This window comes from Ambystoma mexicanum, chromosome 3q, assembly GCF_040938575.1.
Source record: "Ambystoma mexicanum isolate Mex_15411 chromosome 3q, UKY_AmexF1_1, whole genome shotgun sequence".
Lineage (NCBI taxonomy): Eukaryota > Metazoa > Chordata > Amphibia > Caudata > Ambystomatidae > Ambystoma > Ambystoma mexicanum.
The window spans coordinates 169,598,810-169,623,121 of NC_090926.1; the positions used below are offsets into that span (position 1 = coordinate 169,598,810).

Here is a 24,312-nt window from a genome sequence, read left to right on the forward strand (position 1 = left end):
TTACTGTTCTTTCCCCACTCCTCACCTCCACCCCTCTTCCTCTCGCCTCTTTCCCCCACCTCCTCTATGGTGCTCTCGGTTTCTCCTATCTTCTCTAACTGCTTCTCTAGCGACTATCCTGCCCTTCTCCCTAAGTCTGGTAGGAAGAAGTTCAAAAGGATATCCTGGTCTCCAACCAAGGCCTCCCTATCGTCGATACCTATACCAGTGCTTCCTGTAGACCAGCAGTCTTCAAACTTCTTTGGCCTGGGCACCCCCGAACAAAATTTAGGAAGGCCGGGTCCCCCAAAAATACCAAATTGACAGTATGTATTTTGCGCTTTTTTTGAAGTGGAGAGGCATAACTATTTCCCCCAAAAATGCCATAGCGACTGAGCGCAGTGAGGGTGCCCGAACCAATCAAGATGGGGTTCGGGGGGGTTCTCCCCATTAATTTATTTTAAATAATGGGTTAAAATGTTGCATTGTAGAGCATACTTTAAAGAAAAATGGGTAAATAGCCAAACTGTTTGCAATTGGTGCTGGGGGGCCCAGGGGGCAGGCATGACATTTTTGACTGGACATCTTTTATATATGTCCAGTAAAAAGATACCATCCCTGTCCCCTGGGCCCCACTGGGCCTAACACAATCAACATGATTGTGTGTGTATGCAAGGCGCTAGAGTGCCAAGGGGGAAAGCATGGTATTTTTGACTGGACATCTATGATGAAATCCAGTAATGAAAATACCATTTCTGTCCCCTGGGCTCCACAGTGGCTCAGAAGGAGAGCAGATTTTGGCAGGGTGGTGGGGTGATTGGGCAACAAAGGCATTGAGACATTTTTTAAATGCCTTTGTTGTAAACCCTCCTCCTCCCCCCCTCTATCCACCACTTGCCAAAATCAGCTCAACGGACCAAAACAAACTAACACACACACACACACACACACACACACACACACACAACAATCACAACATTCACACGAGCGTCCATCACCATACACTCACTCTAAACACAAGCATCCATACACATGTTTAAATTTAAAAAAAAAATACATAAACATACCGTCTGCATTGGCTTGTGTGTGGGTGCTGAAACGCCATGCTCCAGGCTGCTCTGACCGTATGTGGGACATGCAGTGCAGCAGCCAGCATTTACAATGAGCTATGCAATGCTGTCCAAGCAAAACGCCCCAGCACTTGCATGGCTCAGTGAACATGTGCGGATGGGGAATTAAACTGAACTGAACTGTCAAAGGGAAATAGTGTTTCCCTTTGACAGTTCAGCCAGCCCAGGAGGACTCCCTCAGATGTAAAAAAAAAAAAACAGCTGAGGGAGTGCTCATTGTTTAACTGGGCTGGGTCCTTAGCTCCTCCATAATGGGTGAGGGGGCCGCTGGGTGGGCACCTCCTCAGCATTATGGATGAGCCGCCAGGCTCAAACTGGCCTATAGGGCAATAGGGCAATGCCTGTACCTAAAAATGCTAAATTCTAGTGTGGGCCAGTCAAAATGAGCCACCTTTTTGGCCAATGTGGGACAGTGTGACGAGTTACTTCACTATGCAGTTAGTAAATTTGACCACTGTTGCTGAATAAATATTTATTTTAAATCACAATTTACTTACTTTTTAACACAAAGCACCTCCTTGGGTACTATTCAAACAGTCTCTGGCTAAAGTAATGAATATCCATTTACAACTGTGGGCCACTTTGTTATTGGTGCCTGAGACAGTTTCATGCTCCAGCCAGACCATGCGAGCCGCCCCTTCCCATTTCTTCTAATATAAAAAATAAATAAAAATAAGATGTATTTTTTTTTTTTACATTTCATGCTGGGCTCTCACGGCCCCCCAGGGATGTTGCCGTGGCCCCCTATGGGCCGCATCCGACAGTTTGAATACCACTGCTCTACACAGACCCTCAATGACATCCTCTTTGTAGTTCCTTCGCCAGACATTTGGACTCCTCATATGGTCTCAGTGCTCTCTCTCCTTTTTCTTACTCTCCCATTAATGGAGGCACCCGGTGGGAGGCCCTCCTGGCCCCCATCCACTCCCCTAAGGTCATGAATGGTACTGTCTTGGTCCGAGGACTCAGGCCAACCTCCTCCTCTTTGATAGACGCTCCTGTGCCTTATCAATTTCCTTTCTTCTCCTGCTCCCCCTTCTCTCCCTTTTTTCCGGCTTCCTTGCCTCCCACCTCTGCCACCTCTCTGGTGCTCTCATCCTTTTCCTTGGCTTCCCTGCCATCTCCTCCTTCCTCTTCTGCCCTCCCTCGGGCTCCTTCTACACTTCCACAGGGAGTACCTCTGATTTGTACCCTTCCCCAGAAGCCTTTCAAGGGTGGCCACCTTCTCCATATTGCCACTCTCAACTCTTGCTCAGCTTTCAAACACTCCTCCGACATCTGCCGTCTCCTGGAAATACTCGACCTAGATGTCCTTGGTCTCAAAGAGACATGGTTCATGGCCAGCTCTGTCACAAGCTTTGACACTCTCCTCCCTGATGGCTACAAGATAGTCTTCATGCCCAAATCCAACCGTTCCGGTGCTGGTGTATCCTTGATATTCCCGGAGTGGATTCCTGCCTCTATGATTCCTATGGAGGCCTACTCCTCTTTTGAATGTCTTGTTTGCAGGCTCTCTCTCTTGGCCACTATCTCACCGTGGCTACTATCTACCGGCACCTTGTCAGACCACCTTCTTCCTCTCTGAGTGGGCGGACCTCACTTCCTGACTCCTGGCCTTGATCACTCAACTCCTCCTCTTTGGAGACAAATATCCACCTAGATGCTTCCTGTCCCTCCTTTGGACTCTTTTGCGACCTCTGCGACTCCCTCTTTCTATTCTTCCCTCTGGCCTGACTCCTTTTGCAGGGCACACACTGGACGGTCTGTTCTCCTCAGACCTCCCCGTCTCCAACCCTCTCACCACTCCTCTCTCCTGGAGTGATCACTTTCTCCTGTCCTCTCATCTCATCTCTCTGCCCCTCAGACGGAGCCAACCCACACAATGCCACACACCTTCTCGGTCATCCGACCCATGAAGCGTGTGTGAGTTGAGGCTTTCAACGCCACTTTCTCTCCCCCTCCTCCACCTCTGGCTGACTCACATTCTGATACAGCCCTTTCCATGCTCCACTCTTCTATCTCTGATACTCTTGATGAACTTGCCCATGTCATGAGGATCCGCTTGAAGCACAAAGCCAAGTGCAACTCCTGGTATGACTCAGAGCTCGTCGCCCTTATACACAAGTGTAGGGTGGCTGAGAGGAAATAGCTGGCATCTTGTGCATCCTCTGACAAACTGGCCTACCACCTGTCCAAAGGCAATGCTGGCTCTCTGTCCTCACTAAGAAGAGAACTCACATCCAAGCCTGTCTCTCTGCGGCATCTCACAACTCGGCCGAACTCTTTAAAATCTGCAAGGAGCTGGCCAATCCAGCTGTAGTCTCTACTTCTCCTGTCCCCTCGCAGGCCCTCTGAACGACCCTGGCCTCTCATTTCAGCTCCGAAACCCAGGACATAATGTCCACACTCTCCCTCTACTCTCTCCTCTACCTCTGGCCTCCCTGCGGCCACCTCTCCTCCTCCCTTCTCTGCCTTTCCTCTGTTTACCCCTGACAATGTTTCCAGACAAGCCTGATCTATGAAAGTCTCTTGAAAACAGTCTCTTCCCTGTTCTTCCAAAACCATCAAGGACCACATTGAAACCCTCGCTCCAGCCTTGGCCGACTTCTGCAATCACTCTTTAGCCACTGGAACATTCCCTAAATGCCTAAAGCACTCTTGTGCACCCCCTTCGCAAGAAACCCTCAGCCGACCCCTCCTGCCCAGCTAACTATCACCCAATTTCCATCACTCCTTTCCTGGGCAAACTCTTGGAAAAGCTGGCCATCTCTCAGCTCAATCTTCACATTGAATCTGTTGGTTGTCTCCGTGATCATCAGTCTGGCTTCAGAGCAGCCAAAAGCACGAAAACTATTCTCCCGAACATCCGTGAAGACCTTCTCTCTAACCTTGATGCTTCAATCTCTCTTCTGCTTTTGACACAGTCAACAATGCCATCCTGCTCAGCCGGCTCGATGATAACCTGGGTATCACTGATAAGGCCGTGGCCTGGATGACCTTTTCCCTCTCGAAACGACCCTCCCAGGTCGAACTTGGGTCCTTCCCCTCCTTTATCTCACTCTCTACCTGTGGTGTTACCTAGGGTTCTAACCTTTCTACCTGGCTGTTCAACCAATACTTGGCACATCTCGACCACTTCATTGCTGCTTTCTGCTCCAACTTTCAGTGATATGCAGATGACACTCAGCTCGTTTTCAGGCTCTGCTCTGCTGCCTCTTCTCCCTCTCTCATCTCGGATTGTCTATCTGCAATCCAAGAACTGGTGTGCCGCCAATGATCTCTGCCTTAATGCCAGTAAGACGGAGATCCTCCTCATCGGCACACCTGCCCCTTCCTTTCCCGTCACTCTCTGGCCGGCCTCCCTTGGCCCGCTTCCTGCTCCCACCTGTGAGGCTAATAACCTTGGGGTCATCTTGGACTCCACACTCTCCTTCTCCGCTCACATCTCCGACATCTCTAAGAAGTCAAACTACCAGCTGCACCTCCTCAGAGGTATTCTTCCTTTCCTCACCTTCCCCCAGAAGCTCACTGTCTCCAGGGCTCTGGTTCTCTCTAGGCTGGACTACTGCAACAGCTTCCTTTTAAATCTGTCTGACTCTACTCTCCGCCCTCTACAACTCATCCAGAGCAGGACTGAAAGACTTGTCTTTGGCCTCAAGTCCCGGGATCGTATCTCTCCAGCCCTGAAATCTCTCTTTTGGCTGCCAGTGGCTGCAAGGATCAAGTTCAAGACCCTCTGCATTGTCCACAAGGCCTTCTGGGGCCTGGGACCGCAATACCTCCAACTCTCTCAAGCTCTTCACTCCTCCAACTCCCTCAGGGTCAGTCGCTTCTCCAAACAACGAGTTGGGGGTAGATCTCTTTCTTCGGCTGACGCCTCCCTCTGGAACAGCCTCCCTGCCTCTCTGAAACTTGAGCAGAACCATCACTAGTTCCGGAAGCACGTCAAGACCTTCCTCTTTGCTTCCGCCTTTTCTCTTCTTCTCCCCTGCTGATCTCCTGTCTGACACTACACTGGTCACCTCGCTACCCTCTGAATTCAGGCCTATGTCCCTGCCCGCCCAGTTGCACACCGAGAACTGCCTCCTGGCAACCCTTTCACTTGGGTCTGTATCTGCAACCCTATAGTCACCTTACCTACACTTATTGGACACCTGCTGTCTGCACTTTAACCCTCGCACTTGCCACCTGCTGGCCGCACTACTCGTTTTGGATCCCTTTTATGGCACTCTCCCATCCTCCCCCCTCCCTCTGGCACTTTTTCCCCTCTCCTCTTCCCTGCACTTGCGCGATCTCAATGCCACTAGGCCTAGTAAGATTGACGTCTTTGTCCTCTCTCCGTTTACCCTCCCATGCCTCGCCGCACCTTGAAACACTTTGGTATAGACGTGTCATAAATGCCATATCATATCAGTGTAGTTCTGATAACATTTGGCATTCTGTCTACAGACAGAATGCATGCTCCAATCTTTGCTTCTACTTCTCCCAACACTGCAGCGGCCTACTTGGCGTCCTTGTGTGTTCTCCTGAACCATACCCTCCACGCCCCTCTCTCGGCCCATCCTGTTCTTCCTTCTGCAATATACTGGACCTCTGTTGCCAAGCCCTGCTCACTCCTTTTCACTTTCTTGGCCTCCGTTCTTATCTACGAGTCCGTCTCTCCAGCATCAACTCGCTCTTGCTCTTCCTCTACACTCTCTAAAACTCCCATTGGTACTCTCCCTGGTACTATTCTGCCTTTGTTTGTTTCTGATGCCCTGATATAGTAGGATCCGCCCTCACGTATGATATGATATATTTGGTTATTTATAACACGCTTAATACCTAGAGGCTTCTAAGTGTGGACCTGGGGATTGAACCTGTGTTGCTCTGTGTCGTCTTGCTTCCAAGGCGAGCACATTGCCCCTGAGCTATCCTCCCGTGCATCATCCATTTCATTGACTACAGCTACGCTGGTGTTTTTCCTGGTCGCTTGAAGCCTTCGAGAGTTTCTTCATCCTACTACCGTCAGGGTGGCTCGATGTTTCACAGTAACACATGATTTTAATCATGAGCTTAGACCCATAAGGGTTTGGTCATACTGTCAGCATGCCGGGTTGGAGGTTAAAGCAGGTGTGCCTCCCAATGGTGTCCTTATCCCCAGGAGAAGAGTCTCTCTCCATGAGATGTTCCAGAATGTTAACACCCATAGGCCTACTATTGGTTAGCTGCCCCACCATAGCCTCATGGAGAGGGCTTGTCCCCTGGGGAGAAGTGACACCATCTGAAGGATCATCATAGAACGCAGTGGAAGAGGGAGTACTGGATGCCAATAACTTAGCACACGGATGCGGGAGTCACCACTGCTGAGTGCGGGAGTTCAGGCAAAGCTTTTCCGAAAACAAAGACCTGTAGCGAGCATCCACTTTCCTGTTGGTAGGCTGTAAGGAATTATGGTTCTGCTGTAATTTGGTTGCCTCAGCCAGAACGCAATTCTGGATAGGAGGACTGGACCTGTTAAAAGCCCATATGGCCTGCACTTTGGAGAGAACTCCGGATTCCTGTTTGGATTTCTCAGCTGGAGGATCTCACAAGCACTCCGAGAAGCCCAGCATCCTGTCATGAAAGCCCCTTGTGGAATGTCCCTCTGCTTTACTAGAGGAGTCTGCCTGGGCCCGGAAGACTTTGAGGAACCAGATCTTTTCACTTGGATGAATCTGTGTATTTATCAAGATTAGGTAGAGTAGTGTCTGAGTTGTGAAGCTAAACCTCAAAGGGCTGATGAGGTTGAGAAGCTGAGCCTGAGGAATCGGGGGCAGAACATTTGGTGCTGCCGGAGCCGCATGGGCTGGTGCTGGGACTTAAGAGACTGGCATTGGCGATGCAGGTGACTGAACTTGTGGCATGAGCTCTTTAATGAGGCCCTTAAATAATCAGCCATTGTCTTGGACATCATAAATGTCTGGAACCTGTGGAATCTAAGTTTGGGAGCAACTTGAGGAGATGGGGTGGAGGAGGACCCTAGAGTCCACGTCACAGGTGCCGGTGCAGATGGAGCAATCAGAGTACATGATGCAGAGGAGTGTACCCAATAAGGTTGTCTATGTTGTAGAGGCCAAGGAGATGGAACCCAAGTGTAAGGTTTCCAATCAAAGAACAAGACAGCCCACTTACCGCCAGACTTGATCTATAATTGAGAGGTTGAAAAATGGAATCCAGCGTGACAGTTCTTACTCCAGTTTCTGGATTAGAATGGAAAACTGAGAAAAAAGATCGGGCACTACAACCAAGAGGGAAAAGGCAAAGCCTGAAAAACCCTTGATAGCGCTGGAAACTGAAGGAGTGCGGGTTTGGTATGATGAAATATCCTAGAAAGGTGCTTGAACAGGATACAGTTTCCAGGAAAAAAGCAACAGGATGAGAATTGAAGGAAGGACCAAGTTGAAAAGGAAAACAGGAACATAATTGCAGGGGAAGTGGGAAAATTAGAGATCCATAAAACACAGAGACACAGCAGCAGAATAACGATGGCACAGAGAACAGACCGGATCACCAGAATAGCGAGCCGGATATCAAAAAAAGGTATGAATACACAGCATCAGCAATTAACCTGAATTGAGACAAGTCTGTTCTCTGCTTCCCATTTATTCTGTGTTGCGCACCGTAGAGGTGCACCATCTTGGATAGAAGACTAGACTACTGAAGGCTGATACGTCCTATCCCTAATGGAACAATGCGATGTGGGAAGCGCCTGCATTTCCACAAGGACTAGGGGATGGTTCAGATAGTATGCCCCCCTTACAAGTTCCGTTGGTCTAGTTATCCAAGGGCGAAGACGATGAAACCGACATACCAGCATGGTATCATGGACGTTGGATTCAGATTCCCATGAGCTTTCAGATGCGTCGTATCCAGTCCAATCAACCAAGTATTGAAGTTTAACGCAGAAGTAACGAGAGTCACATATCCGATGGACCACATATTCAGGGACACCACCAATTAAGACCGAATGAGGCATAGCTTGATTTTTGAGGACAAGCAGAAGGTAAAGCACGTTTCAGTAGAGATGAATGAAAAAAGGGGTGTATTATTCTGCATGAAGGGGCAACAGCCAACTTGAAGGCGATGGGATTTACCACTTTGATGATACGAAAGGGTCCCACGTAGAGAGGAGAAAGCTTTGAAGGAGTCAGCTTCCTAGTTGGATATTTAGTCGAAAGCCATACTAAATGTCCGATAGAATATGAATGCTGTTGAAAGCGATGTTTATCTGCAAATCTTTTGACTTGTCCCAAGATTTTTGTAGATGTTCGAAGATAGTTTGTGACCTTGTTTTATGGAAGAGAAATGTTTCTTTACAGAAGTTCTATGAGTGGCTGCAATGGTATTCATGGGAAATGCGATAGGATGAAAATCATTATCACAAAAACATGGGGACGAGTGTATTGAATGTATGGCATTGTTGTATGCAAATTCCGCCATAGGAAGCAAAGTTACCCAACCATCTTGTGCAGATGTGGAAACACAGTGCAACTATTGCTCCACGGTTTGGTTTGTCCTTACTGTCATGCCATTAGTTTGAGGATGATAACCTGATGAGAGGGCTTGTTGGATACCCAGACTGGAGCATAACAAAGACCAGAATCTATATGTATATTGAGGTCCTCTGTCAGATATGATGCTGGACTCAAGTCCATGCAGGCGGAATATCTCTCTCAAGGAGATACTGCCATTTCAGAGGCATTGAGAAGTTTAGGTAAAGTGAAAAAGTGAGTTTGTTTAGTAAATGTGTCAATGGTCACCATTATGGTGGTTTAGCCCCGAGATTCCTCTAAATCAGTCACAAGGTCAGTAGTTATCTCCCAAGGTCTGGAGGGAGGACGTGGTTGTTGCAGTTTGCAGACGATAGCAGTGACAGTTTGCTTATTCTGGGCACACACGCAGCATGTTGAAACATACTGTTGAACATCAATCTTTGCAGTGGGTTACCAGAAATACTGCAGTAGCAACTCCAGAGTGGGTAGTATCCCCTTAAGTCCAGCACTCCTACTGTCGTGACAGAGAGATCAAACCTGTTGCTGAAGATCAAATTCACGAAGAGTTTATGTTCCTGTTGACGTGAATGAACTTCTTTAATGTGTGACTAATAGGCTTCTGTTGTCCTGGAATAGATCAATATATTATCCAGATAAATGAAATGCAGTTTTCAAGGCTCGAAATTAACTTTGAACCGGAGAATCCCACTTGAGAGGCACATTTTTCTTTAGTAGATGTGCAGAGGCAAAACCATGGCAACTTACTGTGAAAGGAATTTTCTATAGAAATTTGATAATCCAAGAAACCTCTGTATATCTTTCACTGACTGAGGGATTGGCCATTTCTTGAAAATCTTTCATTTCGGCAATGCCATAAAAAGTTTACAAATTTAAAATATGAAATAATGTACATGGGCTGGCCACTTCAGTATAACATCCATCTTTCTTTGGTCCATTTGTATTCCTTTCGGGTGACAAAATGTATCTCAAGTATGGAATGCTTGTCACCCCAAATTGACATTTCTCCGGTTTGACCAAAAGATGATTTTCCCGTAGACGTGAAATAAATTCTTTGTTGTGAGAATGATTGGCTTCCGTTGTCCTCGAGTAGATAAAGATATCATCCCGATAAATAATCACAGTCTGGAACAAGAGGTCTGAGAAGATGTGTCCACAAAATGTTGGAAGACGGCAGCAGCGTTGGTCAGTCCAAACGGCATTGTTTTAGATTTGAGGTTTTCGACCTCACAGTAATCATCTGCGATGTTTTGTAGCAATACTGTTTTTGGACCTGCTTTCCTCATTTCCAGATTTCAGGCTGGGGTTTACCCAATCCCTCCACAAATGGAGCTTGCAACATTTAAACTTGGAGAGGGCTTTCCAGTAGTGACAAAAAACATGCACTTGGAGGAACGTCGATTGAGGGCAGACTGCAAGAAGCCATCAAAATGCATGTAGATAGAGGACCCTCCCCCACCTGGCAAGGTAGAAGGACGACCAACAAAGACCAGGACATCTGGAACAGGACTTCATGTCACGAGTAGAGGCCATTTGAGCATTTAATCCTCCTAAATGCATTACCGTGACTAAAAAGGCAGCACACAATGTTGCATCTGAAAAAATTGGTAAAATACAATGACTGCTACCCGTCTGCTCAGATGATGCCTGGAAAAGTAACGAAAATGTTACTTGGGCTAAAGAAAAAGATCTCTTCTTACAACACTCGATGTGAATGGTTGACACAGCAAAAAGTGACACATAATGCGGGGGAAGGAGGGTTGCTGCCAGAGGAGGATACAGATGGCAAACAAAGGGAGAAAGTCTCCCCACAAAGGTAACCCAAAAATGGTTTTCCAACGTCCCAAAACAAAGTGAATGCAGGAGGTGAGTAAGTTATTAAAACAAAGTTCCACTCACCTTCAATGACAATGAAACATCCCAGATAATCCAGCAGAAGTGCTAGGAGGCTCAAGGAAGACAGAGAAAGATTTGCAAAAAAAAGAAAATCTCCTTAACACTTACATTGCACTTTTTTTCTCCTTCATCGACTAAAGGGGGTTGACATTTGAGACTGTGCGCACCTCAGCGCAAGTTCACTGTGCTCATTGAACAAGCCTGAAAATGGTAATTGTTTACCAATTTACATGCAGATGCATATCTTTGTAAACTGATTGTGGCTAACTGAAAACGTTTTGCAAAATGTCCAAATAAGCCATAATTGTACAAGGAGCCACCAACCATAACACATATGAGAAATGGTTAATTTTGGATACTCATAGCAATTTAATAATTCTTTCAAATTCAATGAACAATGCACAGTTACAAATATGGAAACACTTACATCTTTGCCCTCTGCATCATCTTCACTACTGAAGTCCTCTGTGTTTAAGTTTTCAAAATCGGATTCGCCCACTGCTATAGGTACTCGGACAGTCAGATTGGGATTGTGTATGAAGGACATGTGGTCTCCATCGATTATGTACTTTTCCATACTGCTCCCAATGCCGCTGGTAGTTCCATTACCATTTTTCTGGTAGTCCATGTCCCGGTTGATATCAGCCCTTGTATGGCTTGCAATGCAGTTAATCTTTTTGTCATACAGCTCATCCAAGGGCTTCACTTCATCTGCATCTCTCTTTTTGAAATGAGTTTGCACAAACGCACGCACTTTACTCTTAAACCATGCAATTCCCTTCTTAATCCGAATGACAGAGATCTGAAGGTTATTCATTTCTCCATCCTCTTCTGGTGCTGCTAAATTGTCTGCACTGAAGGAGCTCAGAAGCAAGGCCAGAAATAAGTTAAGCACCTGTAAAATGTGAAGAAGATGATCAGATGATACATGCCACTTTCAAAGACATCAGCATTCAGTGCTCTTGTAAGTATATGCATTTGTTTTTAAGTGACTAACACAATCATATCAACTTTGGCAAATCCTTAGGATCATTAGTTCTAGGATGTTTGCGCGAGAACATTTGTTCTGAGGCCCAATTGCTCGCATTTTTGTGAATGATTTTACACAATTCACTGGAGAAAAAGGGGGAGACCCTTCTAACCCCTCCTTAATTCCCCCCACTTTAATACCCAACCCCCCCACCCCTCAATCTACCTTTGCAGCAAAATGTGCAAAAAGAAACCAAGCAAATGGGATAGTACAGGAGCATGAAGAGTGGCATAATAAAGAGACATACACAAAACTAAGGGGCAGTTGAAGGCAGACGTGTTGAGGACCATGATAAGCAATGTTACACAACACTCAAATACTTGTGGAAAACCAACTTGTGGCTCAGGGTCTGGATCAGGGTCTGCTTCATGTACGTGGAGAATAAAAACATTTAACAGGCACCCATGCAGAGGTTAACTACTACACTAAATGTAGTGAAAGCTTGGAGCAGTCTAACGAGAATCGCAGGGCTTCCCTTTTCCAGAGACTGAACAGTTACTTGAATAACCTATACCCTTTCCAGTTTGATTGCACTTACGCAAATGACACTCATTCATGAACTGCTCAAAGGGCGATGTCTGCATGAAAAGCCAGACATGTATGCAAAGTATTCCTTCAAGAGTTAGGGGGTGCACCTAGATGCCGCTCCATTGAAGGCGTGTCTTGGTACGAGGAAGGGAACACAAATGAATGCAAGCTGCCCCAACATGCATCAGCATACTCTTCTGCTTTGAAAATATGCAAAGCACAACATAGTCTGCTTTAAGCAGCATCTAATGGATACCAGAACGGTCTTTATAGAGTAGCAGATAAAGGAACCCTATAGGAGGGGATTCTAAGAGTCTTTGGCCAGGCGTTGAGACAGTTAAACCGTTCATACAAAAGGAGGGACACCATATGAATTCCCTGTGCATGGAAGGAGTAAGGGCCTTTATATACAAAGACAAACTGAGGACACCAAAGCTCTTGGCTTCATTTTCTATGGCCATTTGTTTTTGATGGATAATGACTATTATTGGTAATGACGGTGGCAATGACCAAGCATGAATAAGCGAGGCGCACTGGGAACAGGATTATTAGGTAAACATCATAAACTATTACATTCCAAACCATCTCAATCATGTTCTGTAATGTGCGGTAAAAAGAGCCAACGTGTTAAAATAAAGCCTCTCAGGAAAATATTTCCTTGAAAATATCTTTTTCGAAACATTTTCCTCAATACCTTCTCAGCTCACAAAACCATGTGTGAATTTTGAAAGATTCGGGGGTGAGAGGGACTGCACAAAATGAAGTACAAAATAAAATAATATCAAACATCCTCCAAAAAAGAAAAAGTACTTAAAGAAGGCGACAGAAATTAAAATAAGAGTCAAAAGTCGAATTTAATATAAAAGTTATAATTAAAACCTTACTACTAAAGCAACGCATAATATATTAATATATACATTCGAAATAAGAAATAGAGAATACTTTTGAATAATAATGTACTTTTAAGTGCAGTTCTCCAGCATTGTTCTTTTATAAGGAGTCACATACTTAAGTCCGCCTATATGGCTATCATTTAAGTTTCATTTAAAGTAAAAAAAAAAAAAAAAGTAATGTTTAGGTGTATGCCCGTTTAGGAGCCTCGGGTGCTGCTGCCAGATTCTCTAACCGATCCGCGTTGACTTTCACTTTAGATTATTGACACCAGGTTTACTCTTAACATACCTACCAGCCTACTTATGCGAATACAAAAAAGTAACTACCCCAATGCTGGAGTACCACAGTTAAAGTGAAGTAACTTATTTCTACAGTATTGAGTCTCAGATCACCAAGCAGTAAATGAGGCAGCAATATAACTATACACATTAAACAAATGCATCATAATAAACGCTGTACCAAAACATTGCTTACATACCTGGCATGGAGGGAACAAACTTCTCATGGAAAAAGAACAACCTTAGTCGGGCCTGGCAGACAAAAGCGTCTTTTGGTGCTTTGCACACAGCAATATTTGCTGAAAGTGTGCACATTCTTCTATGCACCTGCCTAACACATTTCCTGGAGAAAAGTGTTTGCAAATAAGAAACGAGTTTTACCCTGACAAGTGTTTTATAGCATATTCTGGTAATGGTTTATAACCATGTTCATAATACATGTTTAGACAATCCACCGAGCCCTTAACTGCTTTCAAATTGCTTGCCCCTTATTCCGATTAGAATAAACAAGCAACAATTGTTCAGGATGTGCAACAGCATTTGCACTATCCAAGTAGAATTACAAAGCTCTTTTTTTTCATCCATTTTATGAAGGGCTGTGTCCACTGGAGAAAACAAAAAAAAAAAAACACACGCAATTAGAAGCCTTGGTTTAGGTAAAAAACGTTAAGCGATCTGTTGCACCAATCGATTAGTTGCCCACAATACTATCTGGTGTTTGAAACATTTTGGGAGATCCAAGTATGAATCTTCGACACGGATTTTGCAGAACTAATGGGCAAATGTAGAACACTTTCCAGAATAAAAACGAAAATGTCAATTCAAATGAGCGCACCCATCAACTGCAGCAAAACTGTTGGAGCTGCCATTCAGGAGCTGGTTAATAAACTTGTGGGCACTTGGAAAGAAGACTTACATTCTTTTAACACTCTGGGATTGTACACAATTCATAACCAAGTTTTTAACTTGACCTTCTACCTGCAGACCTACATCAATGAATGTTGGTTGCAGACATCACCAACCTTGCTAACAGCAGTAGGTACTGCAAGATTTCATGAACGACAACAGTATGTACACTAGTCTTGCTTTATATCTGCAAAGTCGACGTTGAAGACACAGCTTTTAATGCTGGTATTCCATCCATGCAATCTTGACTCATGTTCAAATTACTTGTCTCACCCATATACATAGAAAATAAGACATCTGAATTATATCACCACAAAAACAACAGGGTGTGACGCGACGATGCAATGGGAAGCCTTGCCTGCTGCTTGGTTAAACGCATGCAAGGAGAGGGCAACAGGACAGAGGGCTCGAGTGACAGTAGCAAAAGACATTTGTACTATGACTACCTTGCTGCATCAGAGGCACTAGGATGAACCTGGAAGGTGCACTACGTAACTAGTGATAAATATAAATTAACAGACCAGTTTCCGGAAGACATTCTCCCAGGGACTGCGGTGGGGGAACTGGAGGATGAAGTTTTGACATTTATTGTTTACTGCGGTTGGAAATATTTATATTTCTGGATGACCCAATTTTTGGAAACGCCAAAAGCAATAAGATTATTTAGTTCCCATTCGTGGCAATCTTAAACTAGGCTTAAAGAATCTGTTCTGGCGTTGCTTTCCCTAGCAAATGAATGATACTTCCACCTGATGGTTGTGTGCTCACTGCCACTTTGGCTGAGTATCTTGCGATAACCACCTTGCTCCCCATGGCTTGTAAACGTAAAACATGGCTACTCTAGTGTTTGTCTGAATCCTGACTGCATTGCCAACCACGAATAGCAGAAAGTCCTTCATTTGCTCACCGCTCTAATATGTTGATATGAAAGCTCCATTTTGTTCTCACCCAGGGAAACTCTGTACCTGGTACGGATCCAAATGAGTCCCCCTTTCAGGCATCAGTGCGATATAATGATAGTCGCCAGGTGCCTCTCATCCTGACACTGAATCCCAGATTGGGTTTGGGAGTGAACCAATACTTTTCTTTTGGCTGTTGAAGAGGATTCTGTTCTTCCAATCACCTTCCATCTGATGTCATTTCTAATTCGGTTGTTCTTGCAGAGACCTCATTTAGAGTATGAACAAGGGCTCAACATTATACATGAGGGCATCTTCTTGGATAACCTAGCATACTGGTAAGTAACACGTGGTTTGATATGTCGGTTTGACATGACATGTCACAGTACTGAACAAAGCTGTGACGCATCCAAACTCAGGATAGCTCAAGGGTCGACTTTTGCTGACTGATGGCAAACTCTAGCTGAAACAGAAGACCCGCTGACTCTTACACTGCCTCCACAGCTCTGTACTTGGTAGATGAACCAATTAAATCATCCAAGTAAGGCTGCACATGAATCAAAATTCTCCTCAAATGAGCAGCAACCATTGCACTCCAGCATTTTGTAAAAACCTTTGGCATCAATCTCAGAAGGGCAATACCTTGAATGGGTGGTTTGGTGGTGTTTGATCGTCTGAGAATTGATTGCGGCAAACTGTTTGAAAAAAAACAGCCCCGCATTCGATTGTCAGAGGATCAAATGCGCACACACCAACCCCCCACCCCAATGCCCCTTCCCTACTTACCTGTTTGCTAGCCACCTGGTTCACTTCAGCACTGCAGCGTCAGATCCGTCGCTTTAACGCAGGTCGGATCCGATGCCGCAGGGTCCCCCTTTTTTACGGTCCCCCTTTTGTTTCGGTCCCCCGACTCCAATATTGAGGTAGCGGGGGACAACCCACCCGCAGACCCCCGAGGCTAACACATACCGATCATAGGGAGCAGGGGACACCCCCACTCCACATGTTCGGTATGTATTAGCCTAATTGTTCGTTTTTATTTGATGGAATGGTACTGGCCAAATTCGGTCAAATGTATCATTCGATCAAATAAAAACAAACAATTATGCTAATACCGAATGGGTAGTGTACCCTCCAGAACTCAAACATCAGGAACGTTCTATGTTTCTTAAGAACTGAATGATTAAAGTGCACATTGTGGATGCTATTCTTTTTTAACTGGTAGAGACATTTCTTTAGTGTTACCACCTTGATTGTTCTCCTTTTAATATATTTATTTAACACTCTTAAATCGATTATAAGTCTATTTCCTTTGACATTTTCAGGCAGTATCTTGAATACATCCGCTGACCTTATGACTTTGGAACAAATTCCATGGCATCGTTCTTTAAATATACACGCCTGCCCCCTAACCTGAAGTGCTCCTTTAACACCATTTTCTTTGAGGCGGTATTTTCTTAAACTCCAAAGCAGGACCTTCTCTAACCTATTTTTCTACAAAACTGAATCCTGATCTCCCTCAAGAACCTCAGTTTACAGATAGCACATTGAGTTATTCGTTCTGGCCCAAAAGCAACACCCTCAACAGTGATGAGAACTTTCCATGGCACCCATTTGGTCCCACCTCACTGCACATTGAACGTTGCTGTATCAAGAGTGATGGTACTGAAAATATACAAATTATAGTTTTGATTTGGGCGATTTTATCTTTAATATGGGAATCTGGTTCTTTGCAAATGCATATCTTGACGAAGAACACTGCTTTTGAATATCTCCACCAGTTCACTAACGGGCATAGAAATCAGGGCAGCGATCTTCCAATTCCCTTTCTGGAACTTGGCTTCAGGTATACAAATTTAAAATTCTTTTTGACTTTCCATGGGATACTTAACCTTTATACTAATAATACCTCTTCAATTATTGATTCTTTTGGTATCATTATGCAACTGGTATCGCATACAAGATTCCCTTAGATCCAAGAGATGAAAATAATCATCATCATTTCATCTTAACCCTTTTTGAATACTTTCCAGATCAGAGAATTATATATAGGGGATTACTGGGACCCTATTGATGGACTAAATCTGAAATGGGAGATTCTCCAACTTAATTATACTTTTCTCCAAGGATATTGAAAAATGTTCAGATCTAGAGATCACAGCGGATTATATACTGGTGGTCTATATTAACATTCTGGAAAATGTTTAGACGGTTCTAACGGTACCTGTTCCCATTCCTAAGCAAGCACTAATGGGTTGTTTTGAAACAGCCTGAAGGCACAAAAAGCGCTTACAAGCCATAAAACAATGTTAAAATAAGTATGATTGGCTCAATACAGATGCAACTTATCTTTATAAAGGAAAAGGTTGTTCAAGGAAGAGGCCTGTGGTAAATTAGAAAAGGCCTCCTTGTCAAGGGACAGCTCTGAACTTTGGGAAAATTGGAGGCACGCCCCACCTTGTCTGTCCTTTATGCTTAGTGCTGCAAACTGGGTTTAACAATTTATAATACTATACAAGGCATGATCCCAAATAGTCAAATTTTAAACTATGGATTTTACACTGCCAGAGGAAGTAGCTGACCCAAGCTCTGCCCCAGGGGAGGTCTTGGTCTTCATACCAGAGGTAGTCCAGAAAGCATTAGCCAAAGCTGCAAACAACAAGCCACCTGGCTTAGATTCGGTCCCTCTTGATAATTCAAGTTTAAACCATATATTAGGGCTCAGATTATTCAGAATTATCTTCAATATTCAAGCTAATTACAATCAATGACCTCTAGTTGGAAGTTTGCTTTCATCATCACGATTTTTAAGGGCTTCACACTGGGTACTTGATGCTTCCCCCACTTCCCTTGAAAGACTCAACTGCCAAAATCTTTGGTAGAATAACCAGAGTCTCTTAGACTGGGATTTATTGAGCAATAGCCTCAGAGACACCCAAGTATGACTTAGTGGAGTGTTTGGGGAGGCAGGCCAAACTCGGAATCCAAGCCTCACACTTGTAAAATTTCTTTTTGGGAATATAACTCAAATTATTTGGGCTTTATGTACCTTACTGTGGCCTTTGGCTCTGCAAACATGGCTAAGCTCTTTACTGCACTTTGAGATAAACCTCTGAGATTGGCTTTTACGCATAATTGAAATGCATTAGAATCTTAATGCTAGGATTTGATTAAGGCAGCTTGGCATATATTTGCAGGAATTGCCTGCTACACAGAGTTCGAGGACATGCCTTTGATATTATGAAGATACCAGAAATAATTGTCTAATGAGTTTAACCATTTATAACGGTTTTTAGCTGAAAGTTGGATAATGCTGACGTGCTGTATGAATGCAATATTTTTGTACACATAAATTGTATTGCTTTTATGAAATAAAGTCTGCTGGTGGACTAACAGCCCTTACTGGTACAACCTCCAGTACCCACTTACCCAATGATATGGCTGGCCAAGCCGTAAGCAAACTGGCAATTCTCCCTCCCACTAGAGTTCTGTGGATGGAAGGATCAGTCCTGGCATATTTTTTCTTTTAAATGACCCCCCCTCAACCCCCGTCTCATGAACATAAAAAAAATACATTCATATCAACATCCTGTAGCACGGATGCAACTACACTGCTCTGAAGACTCTAGCAAGCAGGGCCATGGATCAGTGATGGTGAAGGGTCCAGAAACCTGCCTATCATGACAAATGCAGAGGCATTCTGGGCATGCCGAGAAATCAAGGCATTTGAATATGGAAGGCTTGCAGGGCTGTGAAAGCATCTGTTGCGTATCCGGAGATCAAGAGAGACCCAGAATCGATCATCTGCTTAAGAGCTCTCAGGTTTTCCTTGGCGCAGGGCCAGGAGGAGAGCGGGGGTGCACGGCAGAAGAGGGTGACTTTCTGACCAGCGCTAAACACCCACCTAGTGAGAGGCACGGCCAGTGGTGGGCATGAATCCAGCTGGTACAACAGTAAGCTGGGACAATGGTATAGAATCTGCAGAACCACAGTGGATGCCCCTGAGAGCACCCCAGAAGACAGCGCAGCAAAGGCACTGTGCTTCAAGTAGGTGGACCCTGTGGCATAGATTTCATCACTGGCTGGAAAGTGTATGACCAGGGCCCTGCCTTCGATACTGGTCACCCCACCATTCGGGGGATGGGTGCGCCAGAGGAGAGGCCCTAACAGAGAGCAGCATTTGTGGAGTGCAATTTATCAATATAGCTTTCCCCCACGACCACCAGCTCCTACAGGCAAATAGCCTTTAAAGTGTTTGGGGAAAGGTCACATTGAGGACTGTGGGCTGTGGTAGCCGACCGCCTAGGCCTGTTGACTCCAGGGACAGAGAAGACAGTGGGGGCTCCAATACGACCCCCGGATGCAGGAGTAGACGCCCTCCTAAGAGTCAGCAAGCACACAGGTGCCTATCATGCTGCCAGGCATCATGGATCTGCGTGAGGCCCCTGCTTCCTCTGACTCCTGGCACCTTGTGACTCCTTTACCATCAAGAGTTACTGCAGATCACTCCACTCACGTGCTTGGCCTTTGGGATATTCCCCCTCTCCTTCCTGGAGCAGCGCATCACTTGTGTTTTTCGGCAACCTGGGACGTCTTCTGCACCTGACTTGTCTGCAATTGTCTTGCTGCTAGGCTGCCTGGTGAGTTTATCATGCATGTTGCAGTTTCTCGCTCTCTCTCTCACCCCTACCCCTTTCCATCTCTCTGATCGCTCCCTCCATGGTGCTCTCCATCTCTCCTATTTACTCTAACTGCTACTCTAGCACCACCTATCCTATCTCTCTCTCAAAGCCTGGGAGGAAAAAGTTCAAAAAAGACCTCCTTGTCTCCAATCCAGGCCTGCCCATTGCTGACACCTATGTCAAAACTTCTTAAAGGCAGCCTGTCACAGACATCCTCTTTGTCGCTCTCTCGCCAGACCTATGGACTCAGCACATGGTCTCAGTCCTCTCACCGTTCTCCTTGTCACCCATTAATGGTGGCACCAGATAGGAAGTGCTCTTGGCATGCTTCCCATCTTCTAGGTGCATCATTAATGTCTACCAGAATGGCACTGTCATGGCCTAGGGCTCTCAGCCCAACCTCGTCCTTCTTGATCAGTGTCTTCCGTCTCTCATCAACTACTCCCTTCTCCTGTCTCTCCTCCATCTGCCACCCCTCTTGCCCCTTCTCCATCACCGACGGGTGTACCACATCCCTGTACCCCTCCTTGGAATACCTTCAAAAGGTGGCAACCAGCTTCACCTAGCTACCCTCAACTCTCACTCTGCTGTTCAACACTGTCATGGTTGGAAGTTATGTCTTGATAATCACTCAATACCAAATCCCCCTCCTCCTCACCTGTGTCTTCAGGGGTAGAATCCTGTGGTCTGTTCTTCTTTCTCCAGTCTTTAGGTTTCTTTTTTCTGAAGAGATACGGCCTTCCATGGAAAGAAGCCACTCTGCCGCCTTAAAAAACAAGACAAACAAAGGACCCACTTCCGAGAGCGCCAGTGAGAGGAAAAAGCTTGATGCTGAAAAAACCTCTCTAATAATCCAAGAGATGCAATGCTTCATCCGGGGTGTCTGGTTGAGTCAGATCCAGTTCCAAAGACTCAGGATGTTGGCAGCAAGAGGTCCGTATAAAGAGAGAATGAGTCCAATGGTATGAGTCCAAATGGAAAAGAGGAAGGATAAACGTCAAAGGCACTCTTTCTCCACAACCGCTGACTGGGATGCAGTAGAACAGCTGACCAGAGGGATGCGGCCAAGAGCGGGAACAGAAAGCCCCACAAAGCGGGAACTGGATGGTGGAGCTCCTCCGTATGCGACCAAAGGCAGGAGCAAGCAGTGTCGCAGGGCTGGACAGAAAGAAGAAGCCCCACGGAACACAGACAAGAGGGAAACTGAAACGGCAGAGAGCCGAGGGTGGCGGAGAAGCCCGAAGGAGAGAGAGAGATCGGGAAACAGATCGGAAGAGGTAAGGTACCGGAACCAAGGACAACACTGGAGAGAAAGAAAATAAGGCAGAAGGGGGAGCCGAGCAAGCGGGAGAGAGCGGGCTGGGACCCGTAGTAGGAAAACGGTGTGAGACCACATAAAGGCAGGAGGACAGAGAAGCACAAACTAGCGTGTCAACCCAGAGGCAAAAGCTAAGGGGTTGAAATGCGCCAGACCGCAGAACGGGGAGTGGCTAAATACGGAAACATGAAAGCAAACAGAAAAAGACTAGAACGTGCAAAGAGGAAGGAAAGGGAAGCCAGCAGCACATTCTAATGGCAGCGATATTTCCAGGAGCACCATAGCCGCCAAGAGGACATGCAAGTGTAGCGCTTGACAGTATGCCCCCTCCTCATGGGCGCTCCACCCGGCTTACAGGGAAACAGTCGGTGGAATCGCCGAACCAACCTGGGGGCATGGAGGTGAGAAACGGCCTCCCAAGAGTCTTCAGAATGGGGATAGCCTCTCCAATGCACCAAGTATTCTAGGCGACCCTTCCTGTATATGGAATCCTCGATAGCTGCCACCTCATACTCCGGGGTGCTGTCGGTAACAACGTGAGCAGGGTCGATGGAATTTGTCTTCGTGGTAATGAGGAAAGAAACACAGGATGGATCCGTCGCATGTGGCTGGGCAATCGCAGACGGTAAGTTACCGGGTTGATCCGTTCCAGGACACTAAAAGGTCCCAGGTATCTTGGAGACAACTTGGAAGGCCAGGTATTTGGTGGAAAGCCAGACTTTGGCTCCCTTAGCCCATACGGGAGACACAAACATTGTGAATTTCTTGGGAACCGTACCTGCGTTGGCTGTCTTGCAAGCCCTCTCTGGCGATTTTTTAGGCTTCGATGATCTAGGAGAGGCCACCATCCACTGAAGGTATCAAGGAGGCTGGAGCCTTCAAAGAAGCCAAAAAACGGGGGGTGAAACCCATAACAACAGTAAAAAGGACTCATGTATAGTGGCGCTATGTCTGGAGTTATTATAGGAAAACTCAGTAGTGGGCAGCAGAGCAACCCATGTCTTGTTGTGTATTCACGTAGCAGTGTAGGTACTGTTCTAACAAAGCATTCAGACGCTCGGTCTGGCCGTCTGTTTGAGGGTGGTACCCCAAGGACACCGCTCGTTCAATACCTAACTTACCACAGAGCTCCTTCCAAAAGCGGGAGGTATACTAACGTCCCCGGTCCGATATTATCTTATCCGGCAGTTCATGCAGGCGGAAGACATCTCTGGTGAATACCGAATCCATCTCAGCAGCGGTGGGGAGCCCCGGGAAGGGAGGAAAGTGAGCCATTTTAGTGAAGGTGTCCACTGTCACCATAAAGCAGGAACAGCCCTCTGACAGCGGAAGCTCCACGATAAAATCCGTGGTGAGCACACTCCAAGGCCGGGCTGATGGAGGATCTTGCTGCAATAAACGTAAAGGTCTTTGCATGCTATATTTAGAGTGGCAAAAGATGGGGCAGGCATGGATGTAGTTGTCGACGTCTTTGGAAAGAACGGGCCACCAGAACGGTCTTGTGAGTAGTTCTGTAGTGTTCACAACACCTCGATGACCGGCCACCCGGGCGTCGTGACACCATTTAAGAGCCGACATCCTTGAACTGTGGTCAGGTAGATACAAGCGATGACTGATGTAACACAAACCATCTTGCGTGCGCATGGCGTAATGGGGCTTTAACTTGGGTGGTGAAGGTAACCGAGACGTAGCGTCTCTCACCCTTTTAAGAAAAGTGGAGACTTGGTTTACGATCCTTTTCCTAGCTAACATCAGATCTGGCCGGTGATCCAGGGAGAGACCAGGGAAAGGTATCCTGGACAATGCGTCGGCCAAAACGTTCTTGGTACCGGGCACGTAAGTTAGGATGAAGTCATACTAGGAAAAGAAATGCGCCCATCTGGCTTGACGGGAGTTTACACACTCCATTTTTTGTATTACCTGGAGGTGACGCCATTCTTCACAGGCAGTTTTCATGGCCAACAATTTTTTTTCAATAACAGAGTAGTTGATTTGACTGGGAGTAAGATTTCTGGAAACGTAGGCCAAAGGATGTCCAGCCCCGTTGTATTCCTGTAACAAGGCAACACCCAACGCTTCTGCCGAAGCGTCGGCCTCTACTATAAATGGCCGCCCTTGGTCAGGTTGATGCAGAACAGTAGCAGAACAGAATGAGTTTTTAAGTCGATAGAAAGCCTCATCTGACGCCTTACTCCATGAGAAGGGAGCTGAAGATTTTTTTAGTAGAGAGGTAATGGGTAGGACTATGTCAGAAAACCCTGCAATGAACTTGCGGTAAAAGTTGGCTAGTCCCAGAAAACGTTGGACATCTTTAACAGAGGCTGGAGTGGGCCACTTAAGGATAGCCTCCACCTTTCTGGGGTCCATCTCGACTCCTGCTTCAGACAGGACAAAATCCAGGTATGGCAAAGTGGAGACTTGAATGACACTTCTCTGGGTTTACCAGTAGGTGGTTTTCCTTAAGGCAGTGTAGTACTTGATGGAGGTGTTCTTTATGGAGTTGCCGTGAAGTAGAATAGATCAAAATGTCAAGGTAGATGATGGTGCAGTGGAAAAGAAGATCTGAAACCAGCCAGTTCATGAATCGCTGGAATATGGATGGAGCATTAACCAAGCCAAAAGGCATAACACAGTACCCGTAGTGTCCGAACGGGGTACGGAACGCAGTCTTACACTCGTCCCCTGAACGGACAGGTAGCAGATGGTACGCTCGTCGCAAGTCCAGCTTGGACAGCCTCAAGGAGAGGCATCGGGTATCTGTCTCAGACAGTAACGCAGTTGAGACCGCGGTAGTCGATACATGGCCTCAACCCCCGAGTGTCCCTTTTGGGAACAAATAATAAAGAGGTCCCAGCAGGAGAATGTGGTGGCTGGATCAGACCATTGAGCAGATGAGAGAGAGAAAGAGAGAGAGAGAAAGAGAGAGAGAGAAAGAGAGAGAGAGAGAGAGAGAGAGAGAGAGAGAGAGAGAAAGAGAGAGAGAGAGAGAAAGAGAAAGAGAGAGAGAAAGAGAGAGAGAGAAAGAGAAAGAGAAAGAGAGAGAGAGAGAGAGAAAAAGAGTGTGTGTGTGTGAGAGAGAGAGAGAGAGAGAAAGAGTGTGTGTGTGTGTGAGAGAGAGAGAGAGAGAGAGAGAGAGAGAGAGAGAGAGAGAGAGAGAGAGAGAGAGAGAGAAAAAACATGCGCCTGATAGGGCATTTGGCACAGGATCAATGGCATAGTCTTCAGGACGGTGCAGGGGGA

The 24,312-nt window shown here is 45.9% G+C and overlaps 1 protein-coding gene across 7 annotated transcripts in view; it reads right to left on the reverse strand.

Moving 5' to 3' along the window:
- The window catches only part of SCN8A (sodium voltage-gated channel alpha subunit 8), a 1,610,732-nt gene that overhangs the window by 423,644 nt on the left and 1,162,776 nt on the right, over positions 1–24,312 (reverse strand). For all 7 annotated transcript variants that reach the window (XM_069653414.1, XM_069653412.1, XM_069653417.1 and 4 more), the window contains exon 17: positions 10,965–11,432. In XM_069653414.1, coding sequence (XP_069509515.1) covers positions 10,965–11,432 — 468 coding nt within the window. The remainder of the gene's footprint in view (positions 1–10,964; positions 11,433–24,312) is intronic.